At 52.5% G+C, this 20,635-nt stretch overlaps 1 protein-coding gene across 1 annotated transcript in view; it reads right to left on the bottom strand.

The window, feature by feature from the left end:
- Habp2 (hyaluronan binding protein 2) overlaps positions 1-6,001 on the bottom strand; it is a 30,541-nt gene extending 24,540 nt beyond the window's left edge. The window contains exon 1 of the mRNA XM_026389207.2: positions 5,863-6,001. Coding sequence (XP_026244992.2) covers positions 5,863-5,931 — 69 coding nt within the window. The 5' untranslated portion in view covers positions 5,932-6,001. The remainder of the gene's footprint in view (positions 1-5,862) is intronic.
- Between the last annotated feature and the right edge of the window lie 14,634 nt (positions 6,002-20,635).

Here is a 20,635-nt window from a genome sequence, read left to right as displayed (position 1 = left end):
TGGTGGAAAGTTTGGATACCTCGGAAGAATACACGGGCCCGTGGTGCCTGCACGGGGTTTCCTTCCTGAGAGCCTGGGTGTAGCTATTCACAGAGAGGAACGGACCCCTACAAAGGAGGGAGCCAAGGCCCAGTGAAGTGGCTCGCGTGGGGACTTGAGTGGGTTGGCAGGTGGGGAGAGACTGGAGCCCAGGCCCCTGGTTCGGATACCAGTCTCTGTGCCTGCCTCAGAGCTGTACCCAGGTGCCTGGGTGCTGGGCCGCAGCAGCAGCAGGGATGGGCAGGGGCAGGGGCAGGGAGGAAGAGTGCCCCATCTGGGGACCTGGGAAATTGCTATTTAAAGACACTGGTTCTCCAACCTCAGGTGCCTAGGGATGGTGGAGAGAGCTTGGTAACAGCACAGACCCTGGGCCACCTGCAGGCACTGTGCTCCTGTGGGCCTGGCTGGCTCCAGAATGTGCATTTACCACCAGTGCAGCCCATTCCGCCCTCGGCCATGCTTGGATCCCACCAAGTGACCCAAGGAGACGGAGGGTTATCTTTGTTCCCGTGCGGCTGTTGAATCAGTCCACGCCTCAGTTTCCTCGATTATAAAAATAAGAATTCCCTGACCCACTCTGAGGTTCTTATTTGAGAGCATTTTGTTTTTCAGAGCAAGTACAGGACTTGCAAGGGATCCCTCTTCAGGTGGGCACTAGGTGAGAAATATCTGTACAAATGGGCCATCCCAGGGACCTGGGTCAAGTCGACTTAGGAAGAGGTGGGGCTAAAAGTGAGGGAGTGAGCCCGTCCAGGGTGGAGACTGGAGAAAAGCGAGCCCTCATTTCTGGAGGTGATAATGCACCAAGGAGAAGATAAGACAAAGGAGTAGGCCAAGTCTGGGTCCTCCACGGACAGGAGCCCTCACATTAACCTTCTTGGCCAGGTAACTTCAGCAAACCACCCAGGGCTTCAGCAAAGTGAGTGCCCACTGCTGGACACCAGCTCCACCACCAAAGCTGTCCTCCACGCTATAGCAGGTGACCCGTCGCTGGTTCCTGAGTTGATTTAGGTGGTGCCTGGCCAGGGTATGAAATGACATTGAAATGCAGTCTGAACAAGTCTCAAGTTACTGTCAACCATCCCAGGTCCACCTCAGGGAGAGACTCGGGTGGCCGGTGCGTCTCCGTCCTCCATCCCTGGCTGATCTGCTCTCCGACAAGGAGAAGCAGGCTTCGGGGCAGGGCTCTAGCCTGAGGACAGCCAGCTAGAATTCAGCACGTCCCTGTGTTTTGTTGGGTTCTCCATTAATGGTAGAGTCACTGTCCTTTAAAAGTAGATCAGTACAGATAGAGAAAAGGGGAGTCTGTTTCACAAAAGTATGGGAAACTGGTTGGGGCTGTGGCAAAAGTTTTCAAGATGGGATTCGTTCATGACAAGCACTGACCTAACTGGCTGATTAACTGGCAAGACTTGATCCTTCCAGGGTCAGAGGTAAAGAAAGCTTCAGGACCCCTGGGGAGCCGTCGGGTGGGATCAACTTGATCTCCTGCTGGAAGCAGGAGTCTGAGGCCACTGCCCCGTCTGACACCCCTGGTTCCACATAGAACAGTCCCACAGTCCTTGGCAGGGTCCCGTGAAAGGATCCATGCCACAGTGGTTAGGAGCACCGGCATTGGGCAGATGGGTTTATCTGTAACCTGCCAGGGCGCCATCTTGGATGGATTATTGAACTCCTCTGTGGTGTGGTTTCTTATCTGTGAGAGGAGAGGGACACTAATCCCTACCTCCTGGACTTGTTGGAAAGCCTCAGTCTGATAATAAACATAAAACACACAGTAATTTAGCATAGGATAAAGACTTAAAATTGATCGCTGCTGTTATTGATACCATTGTTAGCCATTGATGTCGATGATGATTTGTATTTTTTTTTTTTTTTTTGCAGATTGCTGAGTGCACCCCAGGGGAGGGGCAGATTGAGGAGAGCTCACTCAGTGCAAAGTCTTCCTGGAACTTGTTTGTCAGGTCACAGGCACATCACACCGGCTCCCTCCCCCCACTATTTTCCCTGGGATCTTTGCCAAGCCCTAAGCCAGGAAACCTTATTATATTAATTATGAAGAAAAAGCATGTTTTATTTAAAATCCCGGCTGCCGAGTATTCTGCCATGCTGTTTCTCTGTGGCAGCAAAATTGCTTTTGCATTTAGGAAACCCTAATGAATTCAGAATGTAAATGTGTCTGTGCCTATACACACATGTGATTTCCTGCGACCTGATTTCCCTAAATACCAGTGTACACTGCCAAAGCTAATGAGCTGGACTCGTGCTTCGGATCGGTTTTTTAAAAAGATCTAGGAGAAGCTTCGGTGAAATTCAATCCTTCCCTTTTTGGGAAGAGTACGTGGAATCCAAGAGAAAGGGCCACCTCTTCTGCCTCTTCTAGGTTCTGAACGAGACGGGCATTATGGGGAGCTGAGACTTTGGCTCACATCTGCCCATCAAAGGCCCTATTTTGGTCCTACAGCCCATGAAGATTTGGGAGCTTGAATCAAATCAGATGCTGGGCCTGGCTGCTTGGCCATCCCAGTCTGGCTCCAATGCCTCGACATCCACAGCGTCTCTGAGCAATAACCAGACAAGCATGTTTTCTCATTCTCTCTCTCGTGACAGAACCAGGCAGATCCTGCACATCAGTCACGTGGGAAGGGCACAGAGAGTGGAGGGACCACAGGACCTGGAGACTCGTGCTTCAGAACACTTGCTCCTCCCTTCATGGTGCAGTGTATGAATGTGAGTCCAGTGTCTCCAGAATGTCTCATTTTCAAAACACTCAGAGACCTGCGTCCGTTAAGAAATGTTCTGATTTTCCAATGCTGCCTGGCAACTAAAAGAAAACTAGAGCACTCAGCAGGCTGAACTTCTACCTGCCAAATAAAACCTGGACTGTGAGCAGAATGGACTCCGGGTGGCCAAGTCACAACCCTTGGCTGATGCAGCCGTTTCTGCAGCTCTCTATCTGGGAAGATTCTAGAGTTCCAGGATTTAAAAAGCCCAGAAATGTGAGCAAGCAGGCATTTTAATTTGAAGACCCCTTTGTCAGGGACATAAAAAGCCATTGTCTCTGCTTCTCTCTGGGGCTGGACTGGGATAAGCAGGACAGGTCTACGAGCACTGTTCTCTTGCTTCAGATCCTGCAAGAGGCCAAATCCCATTGCAGCCAGCCCAGTGTGCCCTAAATGACCCCAAGAACTATAGTAGAATGAGATTTCTGGACAGTCCCCATCATTCTTACAATCAAGTGGGCCTCCCATGATGGATGAGGAGTTGGACAGGCCTGTGTCCCAGTCCTGGTTGGCAAAGTAGTTGAGCATCACAGGACTTATTTCTAACCCGAGAACAGGGCTCACGTACTCATCTATGCTGGGTTCAGGTGCTCAAAACTGATAATTCTGGAAAAACCAATCTAGACCAGATTAGGAAGGCCTGGGAAGGATGCCCCAGAGTTCATAGCAATGATACTTGACCTATAGCTCTTTGATGAGCAGATATTGAAGTTAAAATCCAAGCTAAAGACCATCCTAAAGAGCAGTCAACAGCATGTTCACCATGTGACCCAATTCACAGGAGAGTGCCCAAAGGTCTTCCCAGTGGACAGCAATCACAGATCCTGCGAATGCCTTGCTTCAGAATTTCAGCGGCATATGGAACCCATTACCCTCCACCCAGCAATGGGCCCTGTTCTAAGAGCCTCCGTACCTATAGAGTGGATTGTGCCCCTGTGATGAGGACAAAGAGGTCTCATGCTTAGCCAGGGCCCAAGGCCTGTCATCTAAAGCTCAGCTCTTCCACTTCCTAGCTCCGTGACTTGGAGCCAAGTCATCCTGCTCCATATCTGTAAAATGGGACCAAGGAGGATACCTACTACTTAGGATTCTTGTGGGAGATGAACTAATCTGCAGAAACCTCAAGCCTGGCCCTCAAGACTCCTCTTTCCAGGCTAAAGTTGGTTATTATTCTTAGCTACAAGGGTGGGAGAGGCCTCCTAGCCCATCTGGCTCTGTGGCTTCTGTCCCCCAGTGATGCCCCAAACTCTCCAAAGCATCTGAGTGCCTTGGCCACTTTCCTCTGGATGCCCATGCGCTGGCCCGTGGAATTTGAGCCGCCGTCTCGACCACCTGTCTGGCACACATCTGGGTAAGAAAACATTCCAAAGCCCCGAGTCCTCTCTTTGGAATTGACTAAGCTCATTGCCCGAAGGCGATCTCTCATATTTTCTCTTTTATCCATTATTGACTTATAATTTCATCGCTAGCCCTAAAAATTCACTGGGGCTTGCAAAAAAGGGATTTTTTTTTTTCGGGACCATTATCCTTTCTGTGAACTTCAAACAGACTGCATCCACCCTTCTCCTTGCCTGCAAACTTTAGGCTTAATTCCTTCCGACTGGTACTTTCTCTAGGCCTCTCATGGGCCTCCTCTGATAATTTCCACCATCTTTCTGTAGACCTGTGGGATTTCTGCCATGTGTTGGGCCCAGACCGCCAACAAGCAATCATATGATCGGGGGGGGGGGGGGGGGAGTGCTGATAGCAATCTGTAATTGCAGCCACTGCTCATGCCCGAGTCATAATTTGAAAAGAAACCAAAGTCAGTCACTTGGCAGCTGACTATGTGGCTAAGAGAGGTGTCTGAGCAGAGTTCGCTGAGGAGGAGGCAAAGCTGTTGTCTAAAAAACACGCTAATGAGAAATCCTGTAATTTAATCTGCTTCCTTCAGGAAGCACTCTTTGGAATGAAACGGGACGTCGGCTGCAAAGGTACTTAATAAGATGCAGAGGCTCCAGCTGTTACTTCAGTTCTGACTCTTTGCCCACTCTCTTCCACCCGCTCCCCAACAGAGGAGAACGTTCTCTGATTTTTATAGGGAAGCTGTGTTCATTCTGGAAATTTTAAGTAAAAAAAAAAGAGCTCACATTTATTGAAAGTCTCATCTATGACCTCATTTAATTGTGACCTTTCCCGAATCTGTGAGAGATTAGCACTGGGTTCTCAGGCGAGAACACCGAGACTCAGAGAGATGGTGTTCCTGGCCCCACATTCCTTACCCACAGAGGGGCCAAGCTGAGATTCACCCCTGGCCCCAGAGCCACGCTCATGCCTCGGCCCACGTCCTGCAGGGAACTCCCAGGAGGCTCCACCTCTGTTGAAGGACCCTTGCCCTTGCCTGCAGAGATCCAGCTGACCCTGGGACCACAGCAGCACACGGCAGCAGGGGCCAACATCTCCACCTCTCATCTCATCCCAGAGGTTCTGAGTCCCCAGTCCAAGACCCCCTGATGCGACTTCCCTGCCTGGCGCCCTTCTACCTCCCTCGGGCCCCAGCCACTGGGGTCATGGAGAAAAAGGAGAAGAGGTGCCCACCATGAAGCCTCTCCCCAAACCTAACCCATCTAAGCAAATCCTTTGCCAGGACCAGCAGGATTCCTCTCTAAGGCCCATCCCAGCGTTGGCTCCCAAAGGCAGGAAACTTGGGTGTGTCGTCACCAGCTCATAAGCAGACTGTTCTGGGGAGAGAGTTGGTGGTTCTCCGTGGCCTCTCACAGGGCCTCCGAGATCCATGCCAGATAACAACCAGTGCGGATTTTCTTCCCCGGCTCCTTGGTGGGAATGCTTCATGGAGGCTCTGCTCCCAGGGGGCTCAAGTCAGACGCATGTCACCCTGCACTAGCAGCCCGGGCCAAGGCCTCTCAGACTCAGGACATACTCACTTTGGCAATGTTTGCCTTTCCCAACTAACGTCTGTCCTCGCTCCCTGCACAACTGGTTTCGTCTTCCCAATAACCTCAGGATCCCTGGACTGTAGACATTTCAAAAGGACACTTACCCCGACGGCTGACTTTCCCACAAGAACAGTTAACAGCAGAACATGGAGGGCAGGCCTCCTGGCCGACATCCTGGCAGTTGAAGGCCTGGGCTTGGCTCTCGATGCAGTTTCTTTGGTTGTCTTTGCCTTCAGGGGGGGAAAAATGTCAGTCTCCGAGGATTCAGGAACAAATGAAGAGGATGCAAATTATTAACTAGGCATCAAATACGGTTTAATGTTTTGCAAACCAACTATCTTGATTAAACAAATGGTAACTTTGGGGCTGGGCTGAGTCATGGGGTAGTTTCTCTTCTGGGAAGAAAAGTCTCCAAAGAAAGGGGCTGAGATAAAGAGCCCCCTAGCTCCTGGGTGCCCTTGAGGGTTCGGTGCAGAGAGCTGAGGGTGTATCTTTGCATCTCAGCCACAGGATGAATAGACTCCAGACCAGGAGAGGCCACGCCAAGGTGGCTTCCATTGCTGACTGGGGGAGAAGGTTGATAGATTTCTGATCCTTCAAATCTCAAACAGAATTAAGGCCTGGATGGGCTCCTGATAACATCACACTTTATATTCATGAAAGATAAATTAAAAGATGCAAAACTGCTATTGACAAACATTGATTCTGGGTCCTTTGAAGTGTTGCCCACAGTCGCTTGTTGGCTTTAAAAGTTTTCTTTTAAATCTCATTATGTAAGGTTTTTGCTTTTTAATTATTTTTCCCCTTTCATTGGAGTCATTCTTTGATCAAGAGGAGGGGATAAAACATGGTGCTCCTGTTCGGGGACAATTGTTCCTTGTTTAGACAAGGTTGCAGGTAGGGCTATATAAAGAAGCGATTCCCTATTAAGCCTGGGTTCCTGTGGACACAATTGATCTCCTTAATAGGTGTGATCTTGAGCTCCTAGAAACTCCCGACTGCCCACAGTAATCTATACACAGGCTCCAGGAATTCTCTAGACCTGAGTTCTGAATTCAGGTTCTGAAATGCTGCCCACATCTGAACCACGTCTCACCTGTGCCGGCCCCTTTCACCTCTGTCAGCCCCCTCTGCCACATGCACACAGTCTGCTCGGTGGCTGCTCCCGCCTTGGGAAATCAGGTTGCTAGCTGTGAGGACCCCTCATGTCCCAGCCCAGAAGAAAGCCAAAGTCAGGGTCCCAGCAACCAAGTGGGTCTTGAAGGACCTATCAGGTCCTGCCACTTTACTGCCTAAATAACCCTCAGTTATTATTTTTCTCCTGTTCTCTTGTCTCTACCCTATCTTAGGCAGCCATGGACTCCCTTCTGATCAACATCCACCTGACCCCCTATAACACATGTACATGCTGGTCCCTTTTTCTAGAAAGTTCTTCAGTAACTTATCCTACCCTTTCCCTAATCCTTACCCCAACCCTAACTCTGCCCTTATTCATTCCTGAGAGATTCAATTTAGTCGACTCACCTACTTCATGCATCTTTTAGGTAGTAGCTCAAACATGACTTCCTCAGAAACTATCCCTGTGTTTTCCCTCCAGCATTGATCACGGTGGTGATGATGCATTGCTGGTGCTACTTCATTGATATCTGTTTGCACACTGTCCGCATCAGACCGAAAGCTCCTGAGATCAGGCATGGGATTCCCACCTTAGACACCAAGTACTTGCCCAGCATTTGATAGAGGCTGAATAAACTTATGTTGGATGAAATGAACAAAACCACTTTATTAAAGTGACAGCTGGATATTTTATAACCAGGATGCCTTCGACCACATAGCCAACGAATGTGAAAACAGGACATGAAAAAAAAGCCTTTGTAAAAATCTTGAGCATCCTTCCACTTATTGGTGGACATGACGTTGAGATTCTCAAATACCCGCTGAGGGGCTCCCATGAGCTGGGCATCGGAACAGAGGGCTGCAGGGAGCCAAGGTGAACTTCATTCTGAGGAGCCCACGTTCTGGCTGAAGGAGGGAACTGGTGAGTTTCAGTGACTGCTAACTGTGAAAAAGAAAAGAGCCAGCAGTGGGGCGGAAATCCTGGCAGGTGGAAGGTTTCCGCAGGCGGGGATGGTGGGGGCCCAGGTGGTTCCTGTGGCTGAGGATGCTGGTGCTCATCTGCTCACAGAGGAGAGGCCAGGGCTGGCACAGAGGCCCTGGCTGCTTCCCCGGCTCTCACGGCTCCTGCACAGCAGTGAAAACCCATCTGTGGCCATGTTCAGGTGAGCCTTGCCACTGAACCCCTCGTGTGGCCAGGTGTCTCTTCCTCCCCTCCACCACCTCATGTACTAGTGGCCTCTGGCTCAGGGGAGAGACTCCCAGAGAACAGGTCAGAGGCTTTTCTTCCTGTGTCCACAGGAAGTGGCCCGGGCAGGTTGGCTGTTCAGCTTTGTGATCTGGATTAATTTCCTGACATGTAATCTCCCTTTATTTCAAGCAAAAAGGGAACAATTTTGTTCTTTTTGTAGTAGCTCCAAGCGCCCCCGCCCCCCGCCCATTGTCTCTTATTTCCCTAAAGTTTTGTCATCCTGACAATGTGAAATTGAATAAACTCCTATTCTTGGTCCTAAAGGAGAGAATTCTCTAAAGGATACTTAATCCTTCGGATTCAGAAGGACAGAGGGGGTGGCTTGTCAGGCCATATGTCTTTATCTGGGGAGACTCAGAGCCTGTCTGTTCCTCCCTGGGGGGTTTCCACGGTTGCCCATCCTCTGTTCCCGGGGTGCTCTGGGTGCCGTTTCCCACGTGTCGGGTTACACACTGCTGAACAGAGCTCCTGTGCGGCCTGGCTTTCTAGTGGGCTTATTCTCCACCCTCAGGAATGGCGTCCTCATGGTACCCTGGCCAGAGACCCACCTTTGGATGCACTGGGCTGGGGGTTGTTCTAACAGCAGCCCGTTGCTGGGCCTGAAAGAATGTGTGTCGTGTCTGTCTTTAAGTAAGTCTTCTTCCCTCTGTGTGGGGGCAGGCAGCAGAAAGGGGTGCCCAAGGCCAGCAGCCCGGACTCAAAACAGACCCAGGCTTGAGTTCCCACCCTGCCATATCCCTGCTGAAGAGCATTTAGTCATTCATTCTGTATGCGTTTATTGAGCACCTACTTTGGGTCATTTTCCCACTCTGAGCCTCGTTTTCCTCAACTGTAAAGTGGGCTGATAGAGTTCCTGCCCTGTGGTATTATTGACAGGCGTGCATGAGAGGATCAGGGTGCTTCACGCAGCTGCTGGTGGGGAGCAGAGGCTTGCAGGCGCACTGGATTTGACACCCCTGAGGGCTTTCTATGGCTTGGGCTTGCAAAGCCCCCACAGGGAGGAAAGGATGCCCAGTGGGTCTAGTCTGCAAACAGGGAAAGGAACGATCACCTTCTTGGCAAGGATTCTTGTCTTATTTGGCTTCTTTAGAACCAGGATCAGCCATTTTTTCCTAAGCGTCCCAGAGAGTAAATATGATTTCTGTTGCAACTTTGCACATCTTGCCATGGTACCACAAAAGCAGACACAGGACGCACTTTTGCAAATGGGCATGATTATCTCCATTAAAACTATATTTATAGATGGACACAGTAATGCATGAGTGTGATTCCAGCAGCTCAGGAGGCTGAGGCAGGAGGACTGTGAGTTCAAGGCCAGCCTCAGCAACTTGGTGAGGCCCTAAGCAACTTAGTGAGATCCTGTCTTAAATATATATATTAAAAAGAACTGACTGGGAATGTGGTTCAGTGGTAAAGCACCTCTTGGTTCAATCCCTAGTCCCCAACAAAAACAACAAAAACAAAAAAATTGTATTTCCAAAAACAGGGCCGCAATTTACAGACCCCTACCTACTGTTGCAGAATGTCACCTGGATGCTGCAGAGCATTGCGTGAGTTAACGGGGTACTGGACAATAGGACACAGGGCTCTGGACTGATGTGATACCGCCACTTCAGAGAGTGTACCCAGGAAGCATGCCCCCCTCCCCTCTGGGCCTCGCTAGAGTCTGTGTAGGGTGGGGACCAAAGAGCATTTAGTCATTCATTCTGTGTTTATTGAGCACCTACTCTGTGCCTAGCAGGGCTCTAGCTGGTAAAGCCACGGGCAGTTATCTCCCTAAAAGGAGCCTCACTGGGTCATGTGGATGGTCTGCCGGAAAATTCCTAAAGCCACCTCTGATCAGGGAAGACAGGTGCAGGAAAACGTCCCTGCTCTTTCCCAGTGTTCTGAGGGCCCCTGGGGAGAATGGAGCAGTGGAAAGACCTTGTCAGCCTGGCACAGGTGTGTGTGTGTGTGTGTGTGTGTGTGTGTGTATGTGTGTGTGTGTGACCCCTCCCACTCTGCCCAGGCCCCCAGCCAGGTCAGTGTGTCCACCTGCGCTGGAGACCTGGTGTGGCACAGCCCATCTTCTGACCCGGAGGGCACCAGCCTGCCCCGTGCCTACGAAGGAAGCCAGAATTTATTGGGCAGCTTCTGGGATTCAGGCACCCCTGTAGTCCTGAGCTCATCTCTCTCTTCATAACGACGGCGCAAGGTAATTTGGCCCATGTTTTATAGTCAAGTGAAGCTCAGAGAGGTTAGACAACTTGTCCACGGTCACATAGCTTGAAGCACGGCCAGGATTTGGAGTCTTCTGCCTGAAGCCAAGGCCTTCTGACTCTCCCGCGTGGGCTCCCCTGTTAGGGCAAGGCCGTCTGGGTTCTTATTGGAGAAAACACATCGATCAGCAAGGATGGCCCGTTGTCCCCACAATGCCGCCTCCTCCTCCTCCTCCTTCCTGTTCCCTGTCGGGAGGGTGGCAAGTGGCTAGTGTTTATGAAAGCAATCACGTCCTTCCAGCAACGCAGCCGCTATTGTCCTAGGTTGGGTTTCCTGGGAAACGGACAGAGCTGCTCGGTGGTGTGCGGGAGGATGTGGCCTCTTCCCCTCGGTCCTCCCCGGAGGAGGAGGCAGGCGGGCGGCCCTGAGCAGAGGAGGAGTCGGGTTGCTGGGAAGTCAGGACAGAGTCCATCCCGTGGAAAGCCCCAGAGTCGGGATGCCCTGGGCCAGGGGGCTGGGCCTCTGTCCTGGGAGGGCCTCTTCACTGGACATGGGCTACCCCCACGGAAGGACGGGACCGTGGGCAGCTCTCTAAGGGCAAGAGGTAGAGAGGAGCTCAGCTGAGGGCCATGACCTTACCCAAGGTGGTAAGGTGGCTGGGAAGCGGGGCACCCCTGGAGCAGCGCAGCACCCGCCCCACCCCTGAGCCGGACGTTGGTTCTGCATCCCGAGGGTCAAGTGCCAATTCAGGAGCCTGAATGACTGACTCGGCCAGGCCTTGAGCAAACATCTCCAGCCGTCCGTGGTCTAATCAGAGACGGCTGAAGCACGAATGTGGCCAGGCTGGTCCACAGGGCAGACGACAGCAGATGTTGAGTTAGATCGATCAATATCGAGAGAGAACTAGGATGCCATTATGGAAGACCTGAACCCCACGCAGAGAGAACCTGAGCTTTAGGTGAGAGCCGTGCTCCTTGCTGGCCAGGGGAGAAAGAGAAATCGGACCATGGGGCACCACTGACATCAGACATACGCCCATTTCACAGGAAAAATGGTTTTTTCCCTCATGGTCTATCCCAGGTCAATTTTGAATTTTTTTTTTTCCAAGCTGCTGAGCATGGATTGGAGTTGGGTAAACAGGATGCAGAATCCCACAGAGACAGTGAAGATCTCATTTGAGCCATATGGCTATTCAGCATGGCCAGCGGAAGGGTGTCCCTCTGCTGGCAGCCAGAAGTCTGGACGAGCCATGATCCCTACTGTCTTCCTCACAGGTGGTGTGTCTCCAGCACACAGTAGGAGCTCCTCCAGCACACAGTAGGTGCTCAAGCAACACCAGCTGGGGGACAGAAGGAATGAATAACCTCTGTGATATCTCTCCATCTTAGAAAATGGCACACATGTCTTTTCAAGTGGGAAACTTGGAAATCGTCATTGATCTCTTCCTTTCCTCCTCCTCCCCCAGTCCAAATCACGGACAGGTTTCCTTCTCCAGAATGCAACTCAGATCCTTCCAGCACCTTCCACGCTTGTTGCCCATCTCCTGCCTGGCCCCCTGCCTCCTGTTGAGTCCATTCTCCAAGATCCAGTAGCACTCATCATATTACGTCACCCACCTGCTTAAAACTCTTTGTCTTCCCTGTGCGCTTTGAACAAAAACCAAATTCCTACTGAGACCCTGTTGGATCTGACCTCTGTTTATTTCTCCAGGTTCGTCTTGGGACTCTATCACCCATGCACCTTTCTCCATAAGGACGGAACCATGTCTGTCAAAGTCATTGCTGAATCCTCATCTCTTGCTGAGGGCCTTGTATCAAGTAAGCAGCAATGAATATTTGTTGCATGGGTGGATGGGTGGATGGGTGGATGGGTGGGTGGGTGGGTGGATGGGTGGATGGGTGGGTGGGTGGGTGGATGGGTGGATGGATGGGTGGGTGGGTGGATGGATGGGTGGGTGGGTGGATGGAAGAGAGCACTGTGGGCAGCCATGTTGGATCAGGGACAGATTCCCCTCCACTGGCAGGGGCTCACAGCCAAGCTAGGATTCAGAACTCAAAGTGACTCTTCTTATCACGTGGGCCCTGGCTCCTGCCGTCGGTCATTCTGACTCTTTCAATGTAGGAGATTTGGAAAGTTAGAAGAACCACTGACACCGCACACCCTGCCAACCCCAAGTGCGACCCAGCCCAATGTGAGCTGAACACCTCAGGAATCTTCACACAATGACTAATCTGCCCATTTGTTCTTGCTTCTTTTCTTTAATCTTTCAGTGGGGCTTCAATCTTCACTCCGGCATTTTAATTTCCTCTGTTCGGTGGTTGTCTATGGCAGGGAGAGCGCATTTCCCCCTATTTCTCCCATCCCATCAATCAGTTCTGCGGAAACACAGTCTGCCTCCTTGGATCTCCAGCCTCACAAACAGCCATCACCTGGGCTGTGTGATGCTTCTTGTTCTAAGTGCGTCTTTGATTTATTAAACATTTTTGAATAAAACTCTGCATACGTTTTGCATGTTGGAAAGCACCTGCCCCCACCCCACGTAATAGAATACCTGAAACAGAAGGGATCTTGAGATTTGGGCGTCTCTTTCTGTCTAGACTTGTCGGCTTTCTGAATACACGATGCTGTGATATTTTCAAAAGCCCTTTTGCTTCTAGGGAAGGGAGACCTCTGAGGGCCTCTCTAAAATGTCGTTCTAGACACTGCCAGGCATGGCCACCTTCCCTGGGCACATTTGCATACTACCTCTGCACAGTGCTAGCAAGAGCCTGGGTTGGCATTAGAACCCAAAGAAATGCCATTTACTTGCAGAGCCATCTTGGGCAAGTTGCTTAACCTCTCTGAGTCTATCTTACCTAAGTTTTGTGTGGATTAATGGGATGACATGTGCAAAAGTGCCCGACACAGAGTAAATACTTAATTTGTTTTAATCTATTTTTCTCTCTTTCTATTCCAGTGCTTGTTTTATTCCTAAAATCTTATGGAGACTATATATCTTTCTCCAAATTGGCATGATAATCAATAAAATTTGTATGAAAGAAGTTAGACAACAGTGGAGAAAGAGCAACACCCCCCCACACACACACACACACAGAACTGTGAGACTCCTCTCACTGAATCATCCATCCTTTCTCTTGTTCTAGAAGTCATTGTGTGCTAGGTGCCAGGGCAACAAAAGATGCATAAAGACTTTCTCCATGAAGAAAAGCCCAAACAGGCAAATCCACAGATACCTGCAAACCCAGGTCCTTGCCAAGGTCAACTACCAGCCTCACAGGGTGCATGGGAATTGGAGGAAGCCCAGGAAGAAGATGGGGGCCATCAGTCAGGACAGGACAGCTCTCGGCTGACCCATCCTTAGCCCCACCCCCGTCTCTGGGGGCTCTGGAAAGCCAGCTGACACTTGGGCGATTGTTCCCTGCCACCACACCAACACATGCTTCTTGCATGCCCAGCACAGGGTTTGAGACTGGCTGGAGATGAGAGGACAGACCTCACCTATGTCCTCTGGACCTCAGTTCCCCCTCCTGTGACATGGGGATGATGTTGGCCTCCACCTTATAAGGGGTGCCACTGCCTGGGTTAAGATGGGCAAAGGTCAAGGTGCTTGGAGCCATGCGGCACAGAGGAGCTCTGGAGCGTTGGCCAGGTGGTCTGCTGCCAGGTGGTCTACCGCCAAGCCTCCTGTCCTGCTCTGAGGTTGCACCAAGGGCTCGGTTCATTAGCATAAAGGATGTTAGAAAGACACTTGATTGACTATGTGAGCAATACTCAGCCAGAGGGTTGACTCAAGTGAGAGGCACCTTTGACGTGGCCTAAAAAAATAAAAGAATTGGAAAGGCTGGCGGCCTGAGGCCTAGAGTGGACGTTCCGGGATTCAGGGCGGCGCAGCCTCCCGAGACAGAAGGCTTTCTTATTTCCTTGCCGCTGCTGATCGTCCAGCTGCCTGAACTGCTGCGTATGGACCTGTGTGTTGTCACCATGCCCTGGGCCCAGCAGCCCTTCTACAAGTGTTTGTGTGGCCGGAGCTTATCAGCTGGCCCAGTGACAGGTGGCTTTGGCCTTGAATCATTCCTGTCCTCTGGAGTTCACTTTGCCCCCTGACCTGCTGGATCTTCCAGCTCCCAGGGACCACTGAGCCCCAGGCAGGCATCCCCGCAGGGGTCCTGTGCTAGCAGCTCACCTGCTGTGCACCTGCTGAAGGCTCTCACCTGGGCCCTCTCAGCCCCACCCTCCCTCCAAGCCTGTGGGGCAGGCCCTGGGCACCCTTGCCTGGACGGTGCACTAGCCTCCAGTCCCAGCCTGACCCACAAACCCAGCCTTCGTTGTGGCGGATGAGCCAGGAGACACCCCACCCTGGGGTGTCACTCTCTGCCTAAAACTTGCCCACACTGTCTCATTGCCTTTGGACAAAGCCCAGCCCCATTCATGAACATGAGAGGCCATGCTAATCGGGCCCCTGGTGGCTTTGGCTTTCCCTGTCCCCACCCGCTTGTTCCTCACTGCCATTTCCCACCCCCAAGCCCGGGGCCTTCATTTGTTCCCCTTCCTGGTTCCCCAGAGTCCCCTCCACTTGCGGGGCTTGGGCGGCTCTGCTCTTCCTCTTTGAGAACTTGGCTTGAGGCTCTTCCTCCAGGAGTCAGAGTCAGCTCTGCGTCCTGAGGTCTCCCTTGTGGCTCTTTATGGCTCAGGCCTGATGTGTCACCCCTGGGGACATGTGGGGTCTAAGACTCTGATTACCTCAGTTTTGAATCTCCAGCATGTGGCACACAGTAGGTGCTCAATAATTGTCCGCTGAATGAAATGCATGGGTCTGCATCAGCTTAGGGTTACGTGAGATCTCAGAGGGGGAAAGGAAGGAGAAAGAGGGGAGTGGGAAACCATAGCAGCCCCTGAGATGGTGGGTCCCCCAATCAGGTCTGAGTCTATTCAGATGGTCAGCGTTGACCTCTGTCCCCAGTGCTAAGTCAACAGAAGGGGCAGCAACAGCCAGTAAACAGAGGGAGCTCTGGTCAAGGGGAACTGACTCTCAGAGGGTGAGGCCTCCCTCGATTGCTCATGCTCTGAGGGTCTGGCTCTACCCAGATCTTTGCAGGGAGCCCATCTCCTGGCCTGGAGGTGAGGGGCAGGAACAACGGGGCTGGGATGTTTGGAGCTTGGGTCTTGAGGGCCCCCACTTTCTAGTACAATGACCTGGGACTGGTTGTTCAACCCCCTGATAACAGCCCAATCTAACTGGTCACAGGCGTGAGGGTCTTGGCACGGGCCTCCCAGGTGGCCAGCACCCAGTGGCGGCTGCTTCTCTTCTCACAGTTGCCTAAAAGAAGGACCTTCCCCAGCCCCAGGGAGCACACACAGTGCAGGCGAAGCGCATTTGTGTACTTTGTGTTCTTTCCAGAGCTGACATTCTCCACTGGATGCCTCCCGACAGGCACCTGAAGAAATCACAATGGAACCCGTTATGCACACGCCTGGAGTATTTGCTAGAAAGAAACCACCTATTTTCTGGAGGCTAAGCTCATTTTGGGTTTAGACGTGCTTCCAGAGGTGTCTGGAACATTGACGAGGGAGATGGTAATGGAGAGCTGTCAGGAGGTTTTCAGATTCGGGGAGATTATTAATCCACCAGTGATACTTGGTTTCCTGGTTCTGTGCGCAGGCAGGCGGTGGAGTGAGGCTGGCTCAGCCCGGCTCAGCAGACCCACTGTGCACTTCCCAACTCTACCTCGGGGAACATCACATGGGCACTTGAAATCAATCCCCTGGGAATATTTAAAACATAGATTGGCAAATGCTACAAGATCAGGGCTTCTCGGGGTGGCTGTTTGAAGTTCATCACTCCACCCCTCCACCCCCCGGGGACGAGAAACAGAAAGATAAGTGACACTCTCAATGCCACACAGCACAGGGATTTAGGAGAGAAATGGTTAAGCAGAGCTTTTTAGAAAATGTGAGGCTTGATCTGGGTCTCTAAGGTATTAATAGAAGTAATGGAGGGACCAACGGGTGGGGAGGTGGATGACACCAGGCCCCACCCCTCCACAGCAGCGCCAGGCCCCGTCCCTTGGAGCCTCTGAACCCCCAGCTTCACTTGGCAAGAGGGGCTCAGTCCGTGCGGTTAAGGATATAAACCTTGGGATGGAAATGTTATTTTGGATTATTGAAAGCCATGAGTCCTAAGAAGAAAGCAGAAAGCCTTTCCCGACTGGGTCAGAGAGATGAGAGGGGAGAAAAGGAGGGAGAAATTCAAAGGGAGAGAGCCTGGACTTTGAAGAGGGAGGAAGGGGGCCACGCGTCAAGGATGACAGCTGGCAAGACGAGAGGTCAGCGAGGACCGCAGGCCTGCGGACACCTTGATGTCATCTGCCGAGACCCACGTCAGACCCATGGCCACGGAAGGACACAAGAATAAACCTGTGTTGCCTAAGACACTGAGTGGGGTCGTTTGTTATGGCAGGTCATTAAATAAAATACCAGTAGTGGGGCTAGAATAAGTAGCTACGAGAAGCCGAGGAAGACCTGCCCAGCAGGGGCCAGAGCCTGGGCTAAGGCTGCCCGGGGAGGGGCCCTGGGAGGGGCCTGGAGTTTTCAAAGGACAGCAAGTGCCTTCCCTGTCCTCAGGAAGGCTGCAGAGGAAGCAGAGTAGGACCAGAGCAGGGGACAGGCAAGTGGCAGGGACAGAAGCAACAAAGTCCCAGGCCACTGAGGCTGGGGCTGCAAAGGCAGATGTCTGCAGGGGCCAGGCAGGTCATTTGAAATGAGCAGCACATGGGAGGAGGGAAAATGGTGGGAGGGTGGCGAGGTCGGCAGTGAACTTGGGGTGGGGATCACTAGGCAGTGGTGGACCCAAAAAGCAGGCGAGAGAGAGAGAGAGAGAGAGAGAGAGAGAGAGAGAGAGAGAGAGAGAGAGTCAGGAACAGAAGGTGAAGGTCAGAGGCAGGCCCAGAGGCACCTATATGCTAACCCTGGCCACTAGACCTGCGTTGCTGCAGGGCAGGATGCTGAGGCTGGGTGCGCCCTGTAGCCTGAGCTCAGAAACGCAGGTCTAGGTGGCCAGGTTAGCGTAGTCAAAAGGACCCGGGAATCCAGAGTCCCCCTGATACCTAAAAGTGGGTGACTGACGCACTGATTTTTAACCCGCGTGGGTCAACGTCATAGGTGCCTCTGGGAACACAGCATGGGCCAGCCTCTGACCTTGGCCTTCTGTTCCTGGCTCTCTCTCGCCTGCTTTTTGGGTCCCATATCGATTCTCCCTTTGGACTAAGGCCTCAGGGTGATGACAGAATTCAGAGGTGGGAGGCCTGGGGTGGGGGCGGAGCCTGTGCCTCCCGCTGCTCTGGGCCCAGGGCTTCATTATAAAACAGGAGATGAGATCATCGCTCCTCTTCCCACACTCTTTGCCCTCCACCCCACTCCCCCCAAAAAGGAATAGAAAGAAGAAGGAATTGCACGGCTTCTCACCTGCTTGCTGAATACCTGCAACCTCCCCGTCAGCCCTGGCCTTTGATGCTGGAGCGGGGCTGGCACTTGGGCCAATGGGAGGACAAGGAGGGTACTGTGGACCCCGAGCCTTGCTCCCACCCCTTTTGCCCTCACCCTCTCCAGACTTACCTCTCTAGCCTTTGGGAGGGCCAAGCAAAAGGGAGGGCAATTATTTGGATGCCTTGTCGGGAACTAATTTCTACTTTCTTAGGCAGAACAGAATTCGATATTCTTCTTCCCCCAAGCTACTATCTCTCTATCTATCTGGGGCAATTGATTCCTCTTACTTTTCCTATAGCACTAGATTGTTGCTGAGGAAGCGATTCCAAGTGCTAAAATGCACGTGTAGGAAAAAAATCAAAGCAGAGAGGCTGCCTGGGATCTTCCCCTTGGCAGGGCTTGCCCTTCGGAAGGAGCAGGCCAGCTTCTACCACAAGGTGACCAGGTGGAAGTTTTGACCAAAAGTCTCACTCGCGCCAATGCATGGGGCTCGCGGTGTCCTGGGCAGGAGCTCCGGCACCAGGTAGGAGGGCTGGGCAGCCGCTCTGGAATTATTCCCTAAAGCTGTACAACCTCCGATAAATCAATCCTCTGAGCCTCGGTTTCCTGACTTTACAGGGTTTGGGGAATATAATGTAAAGTACTTTGCTGTTATTTCTTGATGCGTTATATTTATGAACGTGCAACCTACACTGTGCACCAGAGTGGGAAGCTCTGTCGGGCATGCCCGCTGCAGGCCCTTCTTGCAGTTCTCAGAGGCTCTCAGCCCTTCCCCCTGCCTTGCTTTGTACCGGTGGGAACTGCACTCACTCTCCAGCCTCCAGGTGGATTTGGCCACTGGGGGGCGCTGGTGAGAGACTGGAGAACTGCAGAAGGTGCTACACAAGGGACTCTCTCCCTTTGCTCAGCATAAAGGGAAGGGAAAAGTGGAGGGGTGGAGGGCGGGAGGGAGAGGAGGGAGAGGGTATGGGGAGAGAAAGCCCCCCATTTCACAGAGACCAACCCCGAGGAGACTGTCTCTGATGACCAGAGGAAAGGCTTTGAAAAGTGGAGGGCAGCGCCTCAAACCCACTCCCTGAAAGTGGGGGTGGATCCCGGCAGAAATCACATGGGGACCCCTGCTGTGGAGCCAGGGAGCCCGGCAAAGAGTTCAGGCGATTAAAAAAAAAAAGTTAATAGAGGACTGCAAAGCTCAGCTCCTTAAACACAGCCTTCTGCCCATCACTACCACAGGGCCCTTGCACAAGAGAGGTTAACCAGGCCGCTGAGGTCCCACTGCTAAGCCTTGGTGCAGCCAGAGAACCCCACCGTCTGATGCTCATCTTGCTCACCAGGGCGTGGAAGGCTATCCTGGGTTGGCTCCGGTCTCACTGTCATCCACCAACCCTCACCCTGAACGCCAGCCCATGCCGGTGGGGGCAGCGTCTTGCCCTGAGGCCCAAGAAGGGAGAAAGCACCCCTAAGTGACATGGCAGTTAGTTCTGATACAAGGAGCTGGGCCAGCGAAGGATGGCGCAGCTTTGACGGAGACAAGCTCCACCCGGGCTGTTCCAGGAGATGGCTTGCTTTGAACAGAGGCTCAGCATCAAGGGGAGGGAAGAGTGGAGGGGTGGGGGCGGGAGGGAGAGGAGGAGAGGGCGCCGGGAGAGAGAGCCCCCCATTTCACAGACCAACCCCGAGGAGACTGTCTCTGATGACCAGAGGAAAGGCTTTGAAAAGTGGAGGGCAGCGCCTCCCACCCACTCCCTGAAAGTGGGGGTGGATCCCGGCAGAAGTCACATGGGGACCCCTGCTGTGGAGCCAGGGAGCCCGGCAAAGAGTTCAGGTGATAAAAACATAAGTTAATAGAGGACTGAAGTGGAACTGCCTGCCACCAGCCTCCCATCCGGGAGGAACTCCTGGGGACAGACACTGTCAGGCCCCGCCGTGTCTTCTGCCCGGCCAGACCCCGGGCACCGGAGAGCACACCCAGAGCCCAGACCCTGGCACCGGAGAGCACGCCCAGAGCCGGGTGCACTGTGGGTCCGGGAGGCGAGTCCTGTGTTCAGTGTGGCCACACAGGCATCCTGGCTCCAGGGGCCCTCGGTTACACCCCTTCCTCTTCAGATCCCGGAGCCGTTTGGTAGCCACAGGCGATGACATCTGGAGAGAAGATAGACCCTTCTTCCCACAAAAACAGGGCATCTGTGTCTCTGATTGGGAAAAGGGAGCCTTGTGGTTGTCTCCAGAGCAAAAATTGGGTCCTGTTGCTTCCCTGTTGAAATCCTTCAGTTGCCTTTCTATTGTGCCTAGGAAAAACAAACAAACAAACAAACAAACATCCTCACTCCTTTTGGGACACGCCAGGCCCTTCTCTGGTGCCTGCCTTCTAGCTACCTCTCCTTCTTTGGACCACTCTTCATTTTGCCTACCAAGCTTGGCTGAGCTGCCTCCTCTCAGCTCTTTAAACACAGCCTGCTCCCCATCACTACCACAGGGCCTTTGCATATTCCTTTTCCTCTTCTAGGACCTCCCTTAAGGCTGCTTTGACTCCTTTGCATCCTTGGACTCAGCTTACGGGCCTCAGAACGTTCCTGTCCAGCAGAGAGGTCCATTCCTTCCCTTCTCAATAGCCTTCATGGAGTGGCCTCACATGTCCGGTGTTACTGCGGCTCCTGTGTGCATCACGCGGAGCCACTGACCTGGCCAGCCAGGCTGCTTGGTGATGTTCCCACAACTGTGAGATTATCTAAGGACACTGTTCTCCGCAGATCCTGTTAGGTGACACATGACTGTATTTTAAATTAACTGATATAGGGCCAGGGGTGTGGCTTTTGCCTGGCCAAAGGTCC

The sequence above is a fragment of the Urocitellus parryii genome, chromosome 5 (genome assembly GCF_045843805.1).
Source record: "Urocitellus parryii isolate mUroPar1 chromosome 5, mUroPar1.hap1, whole genome shotgun sequence".
Lineage (NCBI taxonomy): Eukaryota > Metazoa > Chordata > Mammalia > Rodentia > Sciuridae > Urocitellus > Urocitellus parryii.
This window is presented reverse-complemented; position numbering and strand designations above follow the sequence as displayed.